The sequence below is a fragment of the Corythoichthys intestinalis genome, chromosome 4, assembly GCF_030265065.1.
Source record: "Corythoichthys intestinalis isolate RoL2023-P3 chromosome 4, ASM3026506v1, whole genome shotgun sequence".
Classification (NCBI taxonomy): Eukaryota; Metazoa; Chordata; class Actinopteri; order Syngnathiformes; family Syngnathidae; genus Corythoichthys; species Corythoichthys intestinalis.
The window spans coordinates 29,010,673-29,031,585 of NC_080398.1; the positions used below are offsets into that span (position 1 = coordinate 29,010,673).

General features: G+C 40.9%; 1 protein-coding gene and 1 long non-coding RNA gene across 4 annotated transcripts; one reads left to right on the top strand and one right to left on the bottom strand.

The window, feature by feature from the left end:
* Nucleotides 1–669: 669 nt before the first annotated feature.
* si:dkeyp-69b9.6 (zinc finger protein 628) lies at nucleotides 670–10,557 on the bottom strand. Of its 3 annotated transcripts, none has more exons than XM_057834970.1 (4): nucleotides 10,136–10,557; nucleotides 9,676–9,792; nucleotides 6,356–6,979; nucleotides 670–4,228 (listed from the first exon to the last, which is right to left on the bottom strand). In XM_057834970.1, exons 3-4 carry the CDS (start codon nucleotides 6,573–6,575, stop codon nucleotides 1,887–1,889), a joined length of 2,562 nt encoding a protein of 853 aa, XP_057690953.1. In that variant the 5' UTR covers nucleotides 6,576–6,979; nucleotides 9,676–9,792; nucleotides 10,136–10,557; the 3' UTR covers nucleotides 670–1,886. The 3 variants fall into 3 exon arrangements, with proteins under 3 accessions (XP_057690953.1, XP_057690955.1, XP_057690956.1); XM_057834972.1 differs by having other exon boundaries at nucleotides 9,661–9,792; XM_057834973.1 differs by lacking the exons at nucleotides 9,676–9,792; nucleotides 10,136–10,557 and having other exon boundaries at nucleotides 670–4,771; nucleotides 4,871–9,654.
* LOC130915162 (uncharacterized) lies at nucleotides 9,241–15,089 on the top strand. Its single transcript, XR_009063057.1, has 4 exons — nucleotides 9,241–11,416; nucleotides 14,567–14,750; nucleotides 14,836–14,884; nucleotides 14,967–15,089. It is a non-coding gene; the product is annotated as an uncharacterized LOC130915162 (long non-coding RNA).
* The last annotated feature ends 5,824 nt before the right edge of the window (nucleotides 15,090–20,913 follow it).

Genomic DNA, 20,913 nt, shown 5'->3' on the forward strand with positions numbered 1-20,913 from the left:
GTTTTGTATATATATATATATATATATAAAGGTTGATACACAGGTTATGTAACTATCCAACTGTTGGAATATTTGATTATTGTATCACTTAACTATTTGTGATGTAATCTTCAGAACAATTGGAAGAAATCAGATAATTTTACAAAACCTGATGCTCTCATGGTGTAGCTACATGGCGAAGCACAGTGGTTTGTAGTCACTGGTGACTAGCGACTACCACTTTGGATCAAGATTAGAGCAACATAAGAGTACATTTAGAGAACTGTACATACTGGTGTAATCCACAAGGACTATCATCCCTGTTGTTTAGATATAGGTCAGCTGGTTACACTTCCTGAGATGCTGAAGCATATTTTTCACGTTTTCCCTGTGGTCCATTTTAAGTGGAAAACAGCAGGCAAAACTCACAACCATAAAGCATTATCCTCCCTGTCACAGTGTAAATCCATGTGACTTCCCTTGGATGGCAAAGCCTTGCTGGAACATGGGAATAGTAGTCCTGCGTCGTTTACTGACACCTAGTGGAGGTACAATAGCGGTGAGTGGATTGAGTCCAAATGTATTCGAAAGAGTTTTATCTGCATCCTGTATTCCGTTGACTATTTACTGGCAAAACCTGACGTTAAACCACAGAATAGTGCCATTTGTTACATAACAAAACCACAAATATTAAAACAGGTAAAGTTTATTTATAATACCTGGTATCAGGAAATGTCTTTAAATTCCTCTATCATGTTCTGCGTGTCTTTAAATAACAAAGGAAAACCGGTTATTACACTCAAGGTTTATTCATTTCAAATATAATCAACTACTGGCTTTTCAGTAAATAAAGTGATAGAAATCTACTAAAACTATACTTTTTTTCTTTAGAAGAAAAAACAAGATGTGAAACAGGCATGGACATGTCATACGTGAGGAAATTAACATTTCTTTAGAAGAAAACAAAAATTGCGAGACAGTACGATTATGATTGCAACTCGGCACACACTAAAAGGTTGAGGTTCAGTCTAAGATTGGTATGAAGACAGTTACGTACATAAATACATGGAATAGTTCATTTGCTTGGAGAATAGGTCCTTAACACAAAGTGAAGCACTGTAAAAATAAGCACTGCTAGAAAGAGCATACAAATAACATGGGACAAACGTAGTATACTGGAATAACTTGTGTTCTATCTCTTAGTATAAAAGCTAAAAAAAATTCCAAATAAAAGAAGGGAACATGAAAAGCAAGGCTTTTTGTACGTTTCTTCATTTTGGCAGACCCTTTACGGTATACTAATTACCATCAACATTTTATCTATATGTGATTATAATCACTTGGGCGTATAGGAGGAACCCTGAAATCAAATTTACACTAAAACTTCTGGGATATACTTGAAAAAGCCATCACATATCACCTCAGCAAAAAACTTGACCAGAGAACAAACATGCACTGACATAGTATCAACAAATTTCTTCATCCCCCAAAGTCCCTAGTCCTAATATAAGCACTTTACATATTTAGAAAAAAAATCCTCGGAGCTGCTACATTAACCAGACAAAGTACACAGCAGAGAAACAGTTTATCATACAGCAAAAGGTGTGTAGCGCAGATGCTAGTTAGAATATGGGGAAGATAGAAACATGTGCAGGTAACATAATCTAAACTTGCCTAGTGACTGCACAGTGTCTGCCAAGCATAGTGTCAATGCACTTAAGGGGTTAGTGATTCCTATGAAAACAGTCACATATTTTTGAAAAACATTCCAAAAGAATCTGGAAGCATTTAATAAGATGCTTTACAGTAGTTGTTAACACACTCAATCCTAAAGTCAGCAGTCTAAAATCAACTATTCCTTTTTCCATGTCCTTTTATTGTAGTTGTCACATCAGGAAACATGATGCTCAGTATCTATATGATCCCAATAGATGGTACGGCAAGTCACCCTGACCATCTCGGATCTGTCTTTCTCCTGGTCTCTTTAACGGTAATGGAACAGGCTTCTTGATGTCCTCTTGCTGAGCTCCTGTTGCCACGCGGCGGCAGGAACCCTTGTGCCTTTGGAGAAGTGTGCTATTCCAGAAGCGAGCGGAGCAGCACTGGCAGGAGAAAGTCCCTCTGGCACGATGAGAAGCCCGATGGACAAAAGCTGCCATGGAACTCTGAGACTGCTTCCCACATACGCAGCACTGAAGTCGCTCCCGAGTGGTTGTGGCTCTTTGTGGGTGTCTAATTGCCATGTGGACTAGCAGTCCTGCTTTGCGGGAAAACACTGAATTGGGGCATATAGGACAGCCGAAACGCTTCACAGGAACTTTTAAGGACGACAGGATCTGAACTTTCACTCCCCCAGTGTTGACAAGTTTATACCCACCGCCACCAGATCCTTCTCCCCGCCTAATTGTCAAGCGAAGAGAGCCTTGTTTTCTGTTCAACTGCCCTCTTACTGAACAACTTATCTTTTTCTTCTTGTGTCTCCCTTCAAATCTGACTAAGTCTTGGGATTCATATTTATTTTCCTGCCAATCTCTCCTATCGGACTTTTTTTTTTTCTTCTTGTGTCGTCTGATTTCATCGTGCGGCAACTGGTTGCTGCAGTCGAGGTGTTGTTGGAGCTGGGCACCTGACTGATGATGAGGATGATGGTGGGGGTGATGATGATGATGATGTAGATGGTGATGTTCGGTGGAGGGCAGTTCAGTAAGAGGCTGGAACGGAGCTGTGGTGTGTAGCGTACGGCTGCGGGATCCGGCTGGATATATGTGCTCTCCTTTAACACCGGCCGGGGAGTGCGGGTGGTGGGGAGGCATGATTGTTGAATTGGGCGGCAGAGGCTGCGAGTAAGATAGGGCACTGGAGGCTGAAGACTGGGCTGCTGTAGCATCATAAAAGAGGGGAGAGTAACCAGCTGGGGGTTGCGGTTGTGCCTGCTGATGGCCATGAGTGACAACGTTAAGACTAGGGACCCCGTGGCTGTCTGTAGATGGGGCCATCTGGAGAAGAGCATTGGTGGCAGCCTCGCTCTCTGATGTTGACTGGTTCACATCGTTGCCTCCCCTGTTGTCTCCAGACCCACTACTGCCTTCTTGAGGGTTTGACGTTTCACTGCGGGTGATTCCGTGCTGGGACTGCCTGTGTCGGGTAAGGCTATTTGAGTAAGCAAATGCTTTGCCGCATACCTCACAGCAGAAATGCTTTTCGCCGCCACCTTCGTGAACTGTCTGGTGATGAGCAGTCAGATGGAAGTGGTGGCGAAACGACTTCCAGCATATAGCACAGGTGTAAAGACGAGGCGGGGGCTGTGAATGTGGCTGGGTGTCTTGAGGTTTGACATCTTGAGGGTAGGAGTAATAGGAGGAGGTGCTTGGTACTTGGTTCTGGCTCCCGTCTTGGGTCACACTGCATTGAGGGTTTGGATTAAAGCTGTTTATATTCTCTGGAGCTGGTGTTGTGGGCACCTCTTCCATCTCCCCTTTCTGGTGGAGCTTGCTGTGTCTCCTGAGACTCTGGGAGTACCCAAACTCTTTCCCACAGATGCTGCATTTGTAATTCTTTGCCCCAGAATGAACTGTTTGATGCTTGCTAAGGTGGAATGCCTCCCTAAAGTACTTTCCACAAACAGTGCAGTGATGAGGCTTTTCTCCGGTATGTATGCGGTCGTGCCTGCGTAGAGTTTCACGACGTGCAAAACCCTTACCGCAGACACTGCAGAGGTGAGTGCGTGGGAGCCCACTGGTTCCCATTCTCGGAGTGTACTGTCTACGTTTAGGGGGCTGCCCATCAGCTGCTGGATCTTTCTTGGCTCTGGGTTTGCGGGGACGTTTGGGCTTAGCAGCGGGGTTCGGTGGATTGTTGCCCACTGCCTCCTGGTTCCCACCAACTCGGAAGTTCTTGTCCATGCCAGATGTTGACGGTGAACCCAGGGGGCCTAGACCAAGACCACCAAGTAGACCTCCTATGATGTCTCCCCTGTCATCTCTATTTCCAGTTGCTGCAGTGATAGCAGAGATCGCATTGTTGACAGAGCTAGTGACATCATCCTCTGAGTCATCCAGTAGAGAGGATAGGGGCAGGTGGGGCTGTTGCTGCGGATGATGGTGCTGGTTGAGGCTCTGAGAGTGCGGATGCAGTGTTGGGGCCAGGGGCGCCTTTCTCAGAGCTGGGCCGGCCATCCCACTTCCACAGGGGGAGGCTCCAGAGTAGCATGGAGATGGATTACCTTGAGATCGGTGGTCTTCATGGTAGCCTGTGTAACGATTCCGAGAGTAGTCAGTGGGGTATTTAGAATCTGTTCTGTCCCTGTCATTTGAATTCCCTCCCCTTGCAGACTGAAACAGATCACATCCTAAACCTGATTTTTGCTCTCCTTCCCCAACAATAATTATACCATCCTTTTCCTCAGTTTTCCCATAAATTACCCCCCTATTGCTCGGATAAGTTCCCCCTCCTCCATTACCTCCTCCGCTCCCTCCCCCTATTCTGTCCTCACCATCACTTCCTGACTTGCTGCCTCGTTGTTTGGGTCCCCTACCTGGCTTGCCGCAGGTGCCTGAGGCAGCATGGTTGAGTAGAGAGGTGCTCTCACGGAAGGCACGACCACAGGCAGGACATCGGAATGGCTTTTCCTCATGTATCTTCTCATGCCGTGTCAGTGACTCTCTACGATTAAAAGCCCGAGAGCAGGTGGAGCAGCCATATGGGCGGGCTGAAGAGTGTAGGACACCGTGTTGCAGGAGGTGTCCTTTTTTCTTAAAGCCTTTACCACAATCAGGGCAATGAAATATTTTGTCTGGACTAGGGCAACAATTGGACAAAGGTTGGGGAGTTTCTTGGGTCGAATGGGGGATGGTCGGGTCTGACTGACTTTTAATGTGAACAGGATTTGGACCAGTAGTGGTAGATTTGCTAGTGCCAGCTGCAGTTGGCTCATGCATACGCATATGCCTGCGAAGGCTTGAAAGGTGAGGGAAGCTTTTACCACACTCTCCACAGCTATATATTGACTCTGTTTCAGACTCTGTGGTGTTAGGTTGTATTGAGTTAAGGTTATCAGATTTAGAAATGTGAGACTCGTTAGTAACCAGTACTGAGGCAGCAGAAGAAGAGGGAGCAGAGGAGGAGGAAGAAGAAACTACTGATGAGGATGAAGATGAAGAAGCAAGCAAGGATGAAGGTTCCCCACCAATATTTGATAAGCCAACCCCACTTCCAATTAAAGATGGGGCCTGATTATGATTAAGTGCTTCATTGTTGCTACTAGTGCTAGGATTACTGTGGCTGCTGTGGCCATTATTAGTGCTTTCAGATTTTCTCTGGGGCAAGTAACCAGCCATCGCTTTCTTCCTCCTACTACTACTGCTGCTGCTACTGCTATTACTACTACTACCACCGCCACTACTACCACCACCACCACCAGTTCCACCACCTGTGCTTTCCGCTTTACCCTCATCTTTAGACAAAGATAAGTGAAGTGGCAATGGAAGCGGCAAACCCGTTTCCTGCTGCATAAGCGAAGCTATTTGATTCGACGAGAGGACAGGAATGCCTTGAAAGTCAAAGCCGCCCAGCGACGAGGGCTGCGACCCAGAGTGGAGCGGGTGGTGAGGATGAGTATGAGAGTGAGGATGAGACAGGGTGTGAGGCGGAAGCTGTTGCTGCTGGGGAGGCTGCTGCGGAGCCTGCTGTGACTGAGAAGCGGAGTGGCTATGCGAGTGAGAAGAATGCAGTGCGGGAGGCGGAGCGAGGCTAGTACTAGGCTCCCCGGCTGACTGACTTAAACCAATCCCTAAGTGGTTATGGCTACCCTGTTGAACGAGAAACTGCTCTAAACTAGCATTAGCAGGCACACCGGAAAGGAAATATTGATTAGCAGCTAGCATGCAACTAAACTGTTGGTGAAGGCTCCGTGCATCAGACTGGGCCCCAACCAACTGGTGTCCCAATGAGCTGACTGCACTGCTACTAGAAGGGTTGTTAGAGGTGGCCACAGAGGTTGAAGGGGAAGGGGAGGACGAGGAGGGGCCAGATGATGCTTGGGGGACAGAGAGGCCGGGATGCAGAGGAGGTGGGGGTGGAGGTGCGGATGGTACTAATCCTCCTAATCCCCCAGCACTCACACTACTGCTACTTCCTCCGGCAAAGTGCTCAAAGCGGCCTACACCTGGGTGTAACTGCTCCTGCGCTAGTGCTGCCTCAGACGGGTGGAAAGAGCGCAGGAACTGTGGATAGCCTGAAGAATGGCTTGAGCTGCTGCTGCTCATCTTGCTTGACTTTGAACGAGAGTTCTGAGATGAGGAAGGCTGCTGTTGTAAAGGTGGGGGAGGAGGGGCACTCATCTTGGCAAAAATGGAGGCAGAATCAGAAAAGGCGTTACCTCTTGACCCCTGCAGGGGGCCCAAGCCAAGTCCAGACAGAAGAGCTCCAGACGATTCAGCTTGCTGCTGCTGCTGCTGCTGCTGTAGTTGGTGCTGGTGGAGTTGCACTTGCTGCTGATGCTGCAGTTGCCGGTCTAAACCAAGCCCTTTAAATTGGTGGGCCTGGTGCCCACTTAACATTTCTATAATGTCCAAATTGTATTTTCCAAACTGGAACATTTCCCACTCACATGCACATGGGGGTGCACGGCCGAACCTCCAGTGCTGGGAACAGCAACGGGAGTCCCGAGACAGGAGTGTGTACTACCAAAAAAAAAGCCCGTCTTTAGGCTTCTGTGAAAATTTGTTGTCCAAAAACGCTTGAATGTCACTTCAAAGGTTCTTATCTGGACTGTACAAAATCAGATGTTGGTACTCTCGATTGTACACTGCTAACAATTTACTTCCAAAAGCAGTGGGGGAGCCGGAAAGCTCAATAGCATTAAAAAAAAAAAAAAAAGTCTTCCCGTTTAATTTGAAAAATGCTTATAATAACTTATAGCAAAGCAGTTCAAAAGGCTTCTTCTTGTTTCCTTTGAGAGTTACAGATTCCTCATCTGTGCTCAGCCAAGAAGACCCTGACACTGAAAAAAACACAAAGTTAAAGAAAAATACATGTCATAGAAAGAAGTCATTTCTTCCTCAGTGATTGACATTAATTATATCAATTTGAGAAAGCTGTTTATCCCCTTATGGTTTGCATGTTGAGGTACTAAGTACTAAGATGAGTAGATAACGGATTTCTGCAGTTCCTCATAGTAGCCAGGCGTGTTTATTTGCTCAATCACAGATTAAAATATGTAAAACAGATTGAACTTTTGTTTTTCCAATTCAAACTTTTGGGGACGGGATGGGGCGGGGTCAATGTGGAAATGTTTACTAGCTATGTGGGGTGCAACTTGCATTCAAACAGGTCTGCAATCAGTAAGCACCTTTTATCTACGGGACTAGATGCAACTATCTGAGGAAGTACAATAGATATATGTTGATCAGGTATCAACATTGCAAATTAACCCACAACTTAGAAAAGGTTTAATTAAAAAACATATGAGGCACATATTTAAGTTTTTTACTTCTTTAACCACCTCATCAGATTAGTAATCATACTAAAAATTTGAGATTTTACAACTTACCCTGAGGTGGTTCTGCTGGATTGAGGCTCACTGATGATGAATGAATGAACTGTCTTACTTTAATTAGTGAAAGATTATTAAAAAAAAATACCAGTGACATACAATTTCAATATGATGACTCTACAATCTAATGAGTTCAAATAAAAGCGATTCATAATGGTTTAGGCCTTGACAAGGATAATCATACTTCATTTTGATTGACAGCTTCAGAAAAATGTATTCTACAACAACATTAGTCAAAGCATGATATTAACTTCATTCCTGTCTGATTGTGTCGGTCAACATGAAAACTGATCTTCATTGTAAAGGCACAATTATTTACACTGATTTAAGGGATTAGCAACCAAGATACCATGGCACACTACAATGCTGCAAGATTAGAAATGTCAGATTTCTGTCATATAATTAATGAGATCAAGAGTAAACATTTCACAATTATTTTCACCATCACCATAAATTGTAACCTGTGCAACTAACTCAAATATGAAGTTTCATCTTTTCCGGAGTTTCAATTTATTCTTGGTTACTGTCGTTTTTCTTTGGTTTCATTCGATCACAACAAAAATCTCCCAATCGGGTGAGAATTTTATTGCCAAAAATACCAGTCAGTTGGCACCAGGTCTTTTTTAGAAAGCAAAATATTTTTAAATATATAGTGAGTTATAATAAAGCCAGTGAACATTAGCTTTAACATTATGTGCTGTTAATCAGATGCAATTTAAATAGTGGAAGTACCGAGCTGAGTCATATTACATGAGCTTCATTGTGATTGGTTGTTTGTGAACATAGCTACATCCTGTTTTTAAAGTGTGCACACTTGTACAATCACATTTTGAGGTGGGAATCTTTGGGCACCTAACGATTCGATTACGAGTCAGAGGCTACGATTCGATTATAAATCGATTATTGATGCCGCCCCCCTGCTTTTAATGTTTCGTACATTAGTTCCAAAATCTTCTCAGGCTAAACCAAACTACTATTTCAGTACCAAGTTAACAGTTCAAAACAGTAAATAAAATACTCAAGTCCCCATCCTGTATCAGCAGCTTTAAACTACAGTCAATTAATTTAATGTTGTGAATCAACCGTTAAATTTTTTAAATTGCTCCCGTTCTTCCATAATTTTCCTTCTGTCTACTTTCGACATGTGAAAGTTTTAAAAATGTTTCATCATTTAAAGATGGATTCAAGTCAAGATTTTGCCAATTTAGGAGTATTTTAGATAAAAAGTTAATTAGGTTCGCTAAAACGAAGCCTTCCAGAGAAGTCTGCTGCTTTAAGATGGCGGCTGTTTATTAATGCTGGCAAGTCTCATTTCGCATCTAGTTCTCTATACATGTTCCAAAGCCGCCGTGGTCTGTACCATGAGTTGAACGTATTTACTCTCGGTCCGTTCCTCATTGCGTCCCGAAGACCGCCCTGAATGCATTTTAGTTCCGCCTGGTATTATTAAATAATTGGAATTTAGATGTTTGTGAATCGTTCTCGAATTTTCCACGGCCGAGTCGCGAATAATCTAAGAATTGGAAATTTCGAATGCCTCTACAAACAGTGGTTGCAGTTTTTTTTTTTGTAAAAATTATTTTTAAACTAAGGTATGTAGACTTTTCATATCCAATGTTCAATAAAACATAAAATTCTATTTTTTCACCTATTCTCTAAATGTCAAATGGGGCCTATCTCAGACTGCACACAGATTTGCCAGAGTGGAAACAGCAAATTAGTTGCGTTTACCTTAGTACCAACTTTTCCCCGCTTTTATAGTTTTATTGCTGCACAGAGATTGTGTTCCCAAAACATCAAATCATAAAGATGAATTATGCCATTACAAAAATCTAATGCAAACACCATTTTTTCACTCCAGGTTTACCTTTTACTTAAGAAGCAATTCTTTACTGATGACAGTAGTAAACAAAAGTTGTTATTAGGCATTTATCAGGAATAACTTACACACACAAAATACATATAATTGTAACTGTACTAGTTGTATGATCGGGCAATAACATGACCCAATCAAGTCAATTTTTTTTCTCCAATGTGTTTTTCTGTGCATTTGGGGGGGCTGCCTGCACTTTAATTGCTCACTTAGTAGGTCGATTTTATTTTTAATTTTTTTGTTGTTTTTTGCTCACCTCTTCAGTTCTTACCATTTCCTCCAGTCGATCTTGATGAGCTTTTGCAGAACACGATCCCCCGATTGATGAACGAGGGAGTTATTTTATCGCATCCAGGGCCGATTCTCATTTTCGTGAAAAGCATAAATCCTGCAACAACAAAAAGCGACGAGAATTAGTATCACCCTCGCTGCACAGTGTAAACATTGGAGGCGTGTTAAAACACGCCAAACAACAGAGGAACTTGGGGAAGGCGCCTGCAATTGGCAACAGAGAAAAGTAGGAGGAAACAGCCAACATTTCTAAAGTGCATAATTCACCCCGGCATTCTAATTTCAACTAGCCCGTTGTGTTGGAGAGGAGAAACTGCCCCAAGCCAACGTTAGCCATCGTCTATACGTCGACATAAAGCAACAGCGGGCTGCACTTTTGCACGTCAACCGCAGCTTTGGAACATTTGGAGTGGAGAATTTCCACATAAAAATGTGCTTACCTGGCCATTCAGAGCGTAAAAGATGGATGCGGCCTGTCACGCCTTCTCCGAGCCGAGCTAGCTATTAGCTCGAAGCTAGCAGCTAGCGCTGACTTCCGTTAGTGCGTGTTATTTTCCAGTGTTTAGACGGAGCCATTTTCACTAACGCCGAGCCAAAAGGCTAAAGCGGGTCCGGCCACCCTCCCGTCTGTCTCCCTCCGCGCGGAAAACAATCACCGACGGATAACGCCGTCGTCCTTCCGCAAGACACTCGAGCTTCAACGGGGAACGAGGAAGGAGTTTGCAACCCTAGCCGGAGGAAAATGTTGGAATGGTGGTGGGCGCTAATTATTTTGGGGTTAAAAAAAGTGAGTGACGTGTGCTCCCCAAACATCGGTCCTTTCCGGCCCTCCTAATGTTTCCGGGTAGCGGCAGCAGCGAGGCAAATCGGTCGACTCTGGGCTGCTGATTTACTCAGGACGCACTGCTTTTTTCACTTTTGACTAATCCCTCATTTGGTCACACATCACTTCTTCACTTCAGTAAATCAAATAAATACTAGTCCTTCTCAAAAAAATTAGCATATTGTGATAAAGTTCATTATTTTCTGTAATGTACGGATAAACATTAGACTTTCATATATTTTAGATTCATTACACACAACTGAAGTAGTTCAAGCCATTTATTGTTTTAAAGGGTATGAAAACGCAAAGGGGGTGTGAGACATCAATAGAACCGTTATGTGCCAAGATAACAAATATTGATAAAGTTAACAAAAAAATCAATCACATTAATGAGCAATTATCGAAAATAGATCGAAAATGACAAACATTTCCGAAAGTGTTCCGGAAACAGCCGAATGGGCCGGAGACGTCATAACAAGGAAACAAAAGGTCGAGGCAGGTTCCATCGTTGTTTATCGACGAGAGAGTTGCGTTCGTGTTTTATCAAAAAATCGCTAAAATGGTTCAAACCTGTCATGCTATGTGGTTTACAATAGCCATTTGTCGCAATGTAGTCCCATGAGTTCCCGAACGCGAGAAAAAGAGCTGGACTACGCAGACAATGAGTAAAGTTCGTCAGTGCTTAGAGGGCTAATTTTGCAGACCCAGCCTCCGGCACGGTTTTATGTGGTGTGCATTTTACACCTGAAAGCTATACGAACTATGGGCAAATGAAATCAGGTTTTGCTCAGAAATTGCTGCTGAAAGCAGATGCGGTGCCCGGTGAAAGAGGACGAGGACTGGCTCTGATGAGACCACCTCACCACCCCAGGCAAAGCAAAGGAGGGAAATGGCCAGAGTGAGTACTCTTTTATAATAAAAAACATATCACGCATTGGATATAGGACTGGACACATGTATAAATTATCGCTCGTAAAATATATAGAACAAATCCTCTAATCCCATTCATATTTGTGTCGGTTGGCAGAGCGAAACCGATGATAGCATATTAAATGATAATTATTCTATACATTACTTTATTTTGCGGTCACGGTGTATCAGCTTCACAAAAAGAAATGCAAAACAAACCATTCGGCGATTCTGTTGCCGCCGTTGTTTCATCAGTGTGATTGCTCCCCTCAATGATCCTTTCATTAGGCTGCATTGGCTTTCGTTTGGGCTCAAATTGATAACCCAAAACACCAAAGAAAGGTTCATAACTCTCCTCGTCACCATTAGAAGAATGTTCGTTACGTCGGATTCGTCGCTGCAAATAGAAACAAAATTGTCCGCCATCATCGCCGCCATTCAGTACTAAGCACTGAGCCGGTTGTTTCCCTATAGTGACGTCACACACACAAAATGCTAGATTTCCGGCATCTCGGGGGCGGGTCCTTTTAGCTTGACAATCGACCTAATTTCTATCATTTTCTTGGTGTTGCGATGTGTGTAATTACACGAAGTGGCATGATATGAATTCAAAAGGCATGCGTTGATGGATAAATGATGGAATATTAGCATTTCCCCAGGTGTTGTCATACCCTTTAATATTGATGATTTTGGCAAAAAAGTCAAGAAAACCCAAAAATCCCCATCTAAAAAAAATTGCATATTTCATCCGACCAATACAAAAAAAGTGTTGTTGTTTTTTTTTTAATACAAATACAAAAAAGTCACCTTCAATTAATTATATCACCTATGCCTATACCTAAATACTTGGACGGGAATCCTTTTGCAGAAATGACTGCTTCAATGCGGCGTGGCATGGAGGCATAGGCGGATTTACTATTCAGGCGAAGTAGGCGATCACCTTAGGCCCCCAACCAGTAGGGGGCCCGCAACCAGCTGCCCTTGCCCCAACGAGCAAGGGCTTGAGCCACCGGAGCCAGCAGCACCCCCAACTAAGCCTGTCGCAATATGCAATAATTCCATTTAGCGCACGGTAAATGAAAATGAAGGCGATAATTTTTCCTCTGCGATCTATCGCCTCGCGTGCACCTGTGTGCGCGCGTGCGGCTGACGTGCTGTTAAAAGTTCGCCTTCCTTGTTACCAACTACTCAAAATGCATTTTCGTTCTGGGTCCGGCAAAAAATAGCGCCGGAGCCAATTTGTTCCCATTATATCCTATTGTTCAACGTATACCGGCTGCGTCAGTGCTCCGGGTTGGCTGCAGACCATCTCCAGCGTGCCAGAGCCCGCCGGATGGTTTAGGCTATTTTTTTTAGTTTAGTGCAGTTTAAGTTTGGAGAGAAAAAAAAGAAAAGGTGACGCTTACCATTGAAATGAAGATGTGAATGATAGCAAAATATAAGCATGGTGTGTGCATCCATGAACTGGGTCGACAATAGGGCCATAGAATGCCGATTTCGGCCGGCGATCCTCCTCCATTTGCCAGTCTTTATAAGTTAAGGTGACAGTTCTTATTGTGGTAACATCGCCAAAGAAATCGCCAGCTTCGTCAGGTTTCTAATCATTTATTCCATCAACTCGCCGAGTGTCCACTGCTGTTGACGCCAGTATCGAAACAGAAAGTAAAATAGCGCTCTCCTGTTAGCCCCGCGGTGCGTTCAGGTACAGCGAAAAAAGTCCGCCACATTAAAACCCGATTCGTTACATTACCGTATTACAGGTACTGTATTATTATTATTATTATTGCTATTGTTATATTAGTGTTATTCTGATTTTTATTCATATTTTATTTGTTTTGCTCTTTGTAGTTGCAATTTACAATAATAACAGCAGTACTTATTAAGGATGTAGTGTGGGTTTTTGGGCTGTGGAACGAATTAATGGAATTATAATGCATTCTTATGGGAAAATCCTGCTCGATATACGACCATTTCGACTTACAAACAAGCTCCTGGAACGAATTAACTTCATATGTAGCGGTACCACTGTATTCCTCATGGAACACCTTAGCAGAAGCTATGAGGGGAAAAGTTTTCATTTGCCTAGATGCTTAAATTATTAAGTGGAATTGTATTTTTTTTTTTTCTTAAAAAACACATTTTAGCAATATTAATATTGTTGTCTTTTACTTAAAAGAGGCATGGTCTATTGTTTTTAGTTGTGATTTCTTAAAAAAGTATTTTTGAATTTAAGAGTAAACATTTATTGCGTTTAAATGGGTGTTCGTGATCTATTAATATATACTGTATTTTCACAGTGTTATTGTAATTTTTTTTAATTGGGGGGTGCAATAATATCGCATATCGCAATAAAAATTATCGCACACTAAAATTTGTTATCGCGACAGGCCTACCCCCAACTATTCGTCATGTATAATTATGTCAGCATTCCAAACAAACAAATAACAAAACAAAAAAGAAAGCCATTTGAATGCTGCGTTTATATTCTCTCTCCCCCCCACACACACACACTACAATGGACTGTTCCACGACGACATTCGCTTAGCTTCATTGAGCGCCCTTTAGCTTCGCTTAGCTCCGTTTAGCATTGCTTAGCTCCGCTTAGCTGTTTGTTAGCTTCACTTAGCTCTTCCGCGTTTTTCACACCACTAAGCTCGCTATTTTTACAGCTCACTTGCTACTTTGCACGTCGGCTATCGTTTATTTCGAACACATGAGCAAACGTGCTCTCCATGAGAGCCAAAGTGCAGTGAGGGAGAAGTTGAGAACAGCCCGCTAATGCCTCTTTTAACTTTTTCTTCTTCACACCGAGCATAAAATACACGACAGCACACCTTGTGGCGAAACAATGCGGTACAGTTCCAATCAGTCACAATAACACTCAAAAGCTGGTTAAAGGGCAACTGAAGACCTTTCCGGATTTTGGTGTAATTTTACGAATATAAACTTTGGACGAGTTCGTCAAAACAACCATGACATTATAAACACGTAATTGTAAGGATAGTTTGCGTTTTTTTGCACTCCGTTAATGGTCCCTTCGCAAGCCCGGAAGTGTGACGTAGATTCCCCGACGCAACAGAGAAGACTATCTACAGCTAGCATAGCAGCAACAACGATGTCAGTGATATTTCCACCAAAGGTAACCATTCAGGATCGCTGTTTCGTGACGCTACCGATGGCAAAGGCTCCCAGGAAAGATGAACTACAATTAATCCCTACATGTTTGAACCTGAGTCGTCAGATGACGACGATTTGCTTGACACAGCAGATGTCTTCATGACGCCAATTGACAGGTCGACACTTCACGAACGGGAGAGTGAGTGGTAAGCCAAAGTCCAGCATCGTGATTTTTTTTATTTGAGAGAATGCTATTACATGGTTGTATATTTTTCTATGCTCTCCACATAGCTAAAACTGGATATTAGGTAATGGGACAGCTCCTACCGGTCTAAATATGGTAAAGCTTGCCCAAATGTGGCTAAATGAATGATATGTTATTGATTTTTCAAAATAAATGACAAAACGATTTTATTTTCCAGGTGTTGCTGTAAACCGTCAAGTAATTACCCTTCCAAGAGTATGCCTGTGTCGTCAGGAGATCCCAGACGTGAGAGCCAAACTTGAGGCTGAAGCACTGACAGGGGCATGAATTACATTAAAAAAAATAAAACCATAAATTGTAAACAACATGGACATATTTTGTTGACTGTCTAATGTATTCTATTGGTATATATTGTAATTACATTACATTCTGAAACACTATTCAATAGGCCACAATAATAAATGATACCAGATTTATGTTGAATCAGCATCAGCTTTCGCTGTCAGATTGTAACACAACATAGAAAGCTAAGTTATACCAAGCACACAATGGCACACATCAAAGAACATAAATTTAGTAAACAACACAAAGTTAGGATTGCAACGGACTAGCGCAGCATTGAAAAATGGTAATGGCAGTGGCAAATATGTATTTATTTCAATTCAATTTATTTGTATAGCCCTGGATCACAAAAATGTTGTCTCAAAGGGCTTTGCAGAGGCAATATGATACACAATCAGAAACAGCAAACGAAGCAACAAAGATGAATAAATAAATTCAAGTCCTTACTCAAGTATTTACTCTTTTCTGTAGCATTAGGTGTTCTCTATACAAAGATAAATCATTATTAAAATATGAAGGTAACTAGATTTTTCTTTTAAAAATGTGTACAGTATATATGACTAGTTTATGATTTCATGTCATCAAAATTTGCTACATTTATTTCTCCTAAGTCATCATCATCTGATGTTTCAGACAGAAGAAATTCAGCATCTGGCAGGCCTCATAGGATCTCTTCAGTCGTCATCGCTTGACACCGCATCACTTGGGTCATCATATGACTCGACACACTCTCTGTTGATTTTGGGAAACTGGGTGGCGACTGACTTGCAACGCTTTTTTCATCGTGCTGAGGGTTTCCGCCTCTTAATTTTTTATGTTTGGCTTCCTGGGGAAAAAAAAAATCACAGCAGCATGAAATTATTGGATGAATCCTAATTTTAATTTAATAATTTTTAATAATAATTTCTTGGTGATCAAATAATAATGCCCCAGTCAAATCAGCATCTATTTGATGCTATTGTTCCTTCTTCAAAATAGGCAGACCTTGATGTTGAAGCTGTAGTACAATAGTCATTTTTTATTGAGATGTATTTGATACATTAGGGCCTGGCAGGTGGATTATTTTATATACTGTATTGGCTTTATATTTACCCTGTGACAGACCAAAGAACAACGAGCCAAGGATCTATTTGGTGCTGGGGACATTTGAATTTACATAATACATATTGATATAGTCATAAAATCAGATGAGTAGACGACCTATCTATTTATGACAGGGGAACAGCAACAAAAAAAATATGTCGCGCTTCAACAAACAGGCAGTAGGAGTCCCCCTCGTTTATCAACAGAAGTGCATCAAATTTTAGAATCAGAAAGGTAAGGGTCTACTTACGTATTTGTAAAACCAAGGTTGCATTGTTGTAGATTTTAAAAGCTGTCGTCGCTGAAATGATGAAAACAATGAGCCGATTGGGGACCTGTATGCATGCTCACAAAAACGATCCAAACCATTGTAGGAGAAGTTTTTGGGGACCACTCATAGAGTCTCGAGTCTTCCTGTGAGCAATTCATCGCTACACATCGAGATGGCATAACGAATCTCGCGAGTAAAACCCAGAAAATGTATGCAATATATGGCGAGGATAGCGTGGTGCTATATTTCCGTGTTCAGAGTGGTGGCGAGGCTCCCTTGAAGTTACGTCATCAGGTAGCGGTCGGCAGGGCGGCGCGTCCCTCGTTGCTATGGTGTTGCTATGGCAATAACTCAAAGACTACGCGGTCAATTTTTTTTTTTTTTCTTCTTTTATGTGACTTTTTGAGAGGGCGAATGATGCATTTAATACAATTCGACTGAGTAAAACACTCAAGAGCGAAATCCGAAAAGCTCTCCAGTTGCCCTTTAATGTCCCGTCCCTAGCAAAAAGTGTACATGCAGTTTATGCTGTTATATTGTCCATACCAATGTTGAGACCAAATCTACACTCTTAGGTCTGAACATAATGAAAATAATTCGCTTATTGATGGTAGGGTCAATTCTAGCGTTACAACAAATGGGAAGACAAAATAAATGACCTATATACCCAAAGTCATTATACAATGCAAATAAGATTGTTTTAAAAGTTGGTGGGGACAATTTAAGCATCCTGAAAAGTTGGTAGTGTTAATGTTGCTACTGTCTCTATGCAAACCTATACGCTTGCATGAATTACTTTTAGGTTCTTATTAAATTTTTTAACAAAATTACTTTGCCATTTTCTTGTGAGAGATGGAATCTAGTCTTTTTCAATAAATGCTATTAGTCTCTAATCATAAAACGTAGGGCACATTTTATGGATATGAGATAGATCTTTGTTGTTCTCCATTTTACATGATTTTTATTATTCAGTCATAATCACACTGATGTGAATCAGCCTACAGCTATGTGTCGCTCAGAATTTCATAAGTAGTCATCATGTCTGAATTGGAAGAATAATCAGTGAGGACATTCAGGACAAGAGCGAATCTTTCCATTAAATGAAAATAATTGTGTGGTCATGAATGCGTCATCTTAATCTTAAGGGGCACCGTTTTTGTATCACAGGTCATTTCAGTTCTTCCTCTGATGGCCATAATGCAATCATGCAATACGTATTTGTGGTTTTTATGGGGTAAGTATTTTTGAGGTTTTTATTCTTTCTTTGATTTTTTTTTTCTAAACCTGTTCAGAGACAGTGGTCAATACAATGAATTTTTATTCAAAAGTTATCATTAGCTTAACTCATCCACTGCCAGCCCAGGTCACAGAGTATGTGTTGTAGTAGTTAGAGGGAAACTGACATTGACAATACCTATTGATGATAATAGACATGCAATACATTTCAACTGGCTTCCCAGTTAAAATGCCTTAGATGTTCATTGCTGTTAAAGGCAGACAAAGAGTTAAGCCATGTGTAGAGACACGCGATTTGTAAAACAAAATACAAAAATGAATATAATTCTTCAAGCAAAATACACAGAGAGCACTTAATTGAATGAATGTGTTTATCCTTCTTTAATTTTTTACAATTTGTTTTTTTGAAGTTTTAATTTTTTAAATCAAATGTACTTTAGGATTATTTGTTTTTTTTAAACTCATGGCTTTTTTAAAAAAAAATCACTTTTTTTCCTCTCCCAAATTGATCTGTCAATTTATTCTTTTATATAAAATTATTGATTTAAAAAATGTTTATTTTCCATCAGAAAATACGTGCAGGCAACACTAATACTCAGGGGTGGAAGTGACTAGAATTTCTTGCCGGAACTCCCCGACGTGAAGGTCGCCATGGAGTCAGAAATTTTATTTATGTTTTTATTTTTTTTTTTTGGGGGGGGGGGGGGTCAAACCTCTTAAACTACTGAAATGCAGAGAAAACTGTTTTAGCAAAGTTATTTCTATCACACATACAAAAACTGATTTTTATTTAAAATTGTATTTTTTCAATGATTTGCTAAATAAAAGTTAACAAAATCAGCAACAACCCCAACCTCCATCTCCTAATTTTCATTTTCCCTCATTTCCTCACATACTAAATGCCAAATCTCAATTTTAACTACTTAAGATCATAGGATGTATATTAAAATTGAAGTTAATGTAAACATTTTTTTTTTTAAATAATAAAAAAATACCGTATTGGCATGAATATAAGACGGCCCTGATTATAAGACGACCCCCTCTTTTTCAAGACTCAAGTTTGAAAAAAGAACACCAAATTAATTTTTATACGGAAAATAATTAAAGTACATCTGAAACAAATGATTATAACAATATATTTGAGAGAAAAAGCATGTTATTTTGCCTCATTCAAATCTTAATATCTGAACATTTAAATATGTAAAGTGCAATCACATTCGTAAATCAATGGCTTCTGATTTTTTAAATGTAAATAAACCAATCTATTGTGATAAAACAACAAAATTGCAATAACTGCATTAACCATCGCAGTAACTGTAGTCTTGAAACAAATCTGAATAAGGAAAACCATTGCAATAAAATAATGCAAATTTGTTAAACTTGAGAGTGTCTGAGATTCTTCTTCGTGTCAGGGGTTCGCTTTGGCCTGGGGAGTCAAGTTCAGCATTCACTTCAATGATATCTGGCGCCATCTAGCGTCGTGAATGGGTATAACGTCTAGACCCCGAATATAAGACGACCGCTCTTTTTCGGTCTTATTTCAATGCAAAAAACACCATCTTATATTCGGGCCAATACGGTATATTGGTGGAAACGGATTACGCTACACAAGCACTTTATTATGCCTGTAAATCTGATGTTGGTAGACTGTTTTCTTCTTGGAGATGAATTGCATGTGTGGCAGCTTAGGGTTTTTTAAAAAAAAAAAAAATTTTTTTTTTTACATAGCGTTTTGACAGTTGCTGTCATATTCTCGGAATCAAAGCACAGTGTACCGGAACAGCATTCCGGCCCTGAATCTTATACCGGAACTGCATTCTGGCCCTGAATCTTATACCGGAACTGCGTTCCTGACCGTTCTGGCCCACTTTCACCCCTGCTAATACTACAACTGGATGTCAAATGAGGCCGCAAAATATTGTCCCGTCGGCCGCAATTGGCTCCTGGGCAGCAAGTTTGAAACCACTTTTAAGAAAAACAATCATAATTTGGGAATGAATCCGGCTGTTGGTCACAAATAACTTAAAACTCATCTACCTGAAGTGTCAAGTGTTATGTTTTAAAAATTTAGCATTATATTTAAAATCCGTGCTGAATTACCTGATGATGACACCTGAACAAAAATACACATTTACTGTATTACATGTATTTTTTTTTCTTTGAGAATTTTTGATCAAGCTTGTGCGCAGCTAGTCCTTGTAAACTGGCATGAGATTCAACAATGAAATCTATGGATGCACCTGGAACTGACAACGTAAGCCCGTGGTTGAGAAATATCTTGCTTCTCCGAATCTGTAGCGTCAAACCACTGAACAAAGATCTCTTCCAAGGTTGGCTTTGGCTCTATTTTTATTATTTTTCTGTTATGTCATCATCCTCGGAGGACGAAAAAAAGTACATATAAATCAGAAAAAGAAGCCCTCAAATAAGATATAGTACTAATCCATTTTTATGAGTACATTCCACTACATGTTTAAGAGTAGCTGTATTGTAATTGTTCCAATGTAAATTTCCCATGCAAATATATGCGAGCATCCTTTTACCCCCCTCGTGGTGAACTACACACACTACAAGCATCGCTGCAAACGTGATGTTTTTTTGTAGATGGGAAAGCAATCTGCTGTGTTCTTTCATTGCATCTCCCAATACATCTCGGTGCAATAAACGCAATCACAAGAGGCTTTTTGAATACGAGCTCAATTTCCTTGGTGAGAGTGCAAAGCGCAATATAACTTTGTGTGGCTGAGACAGTTATTTGGAGGCTATTTGTACTTTTCATTTCATATATCAAAAGTGGAGCTATCTACTCCCACAGGTGCTGGATAACCTTGCTGCAACTGCATTATACAACTTTTCCATTTATGTGCATGTTGACCAGCAGTTTTCTCACTGTACTGTATATGCTCCGCGTTTCTTTTATAACGATGACTTTGGTCTGAGCTGTGTTAAAACATGACAAAAACCATGTTTCCCACCAACTTTATTATACAAATTCTCTGTAAGTCATTGTCGTATCCAAGGGAATTGATGTAATAAACAATAACCCCAAAAAAAGGTCGGTTCAAACTCAGAATCATGAAAATTAATTCATTTTTAGGCTACTGGACAACACCATTGTTATCCTTACAATTGTCATTTACCTTTGTTTTGACATTTGAAGTGGCCATTTAGCATCCTCTTTCTAAATGAATTCATAATGGTTTAAAACACACACCATGTTCATTCATTTTTC

What these genes read in the sequence shown, in the direction of transcription:
- si:dkeyp-69b9.6 (XM_057834973.1), bottom strand. Translation starts at nt 6,575, where the DNA reads ATGTTCCAGTTTGGAAAATACAATTTGGACATTATAGAAATGTTAAGT. An exon ending in TAGCAAATCTACCACTACTG is followed by an intron (nt 4,772 to 4,870) that starts GTCCAAATCCTG and finishes GCCCTAGTCCAG; the next exon opens with ACAAAATATTTCATTGCCCT.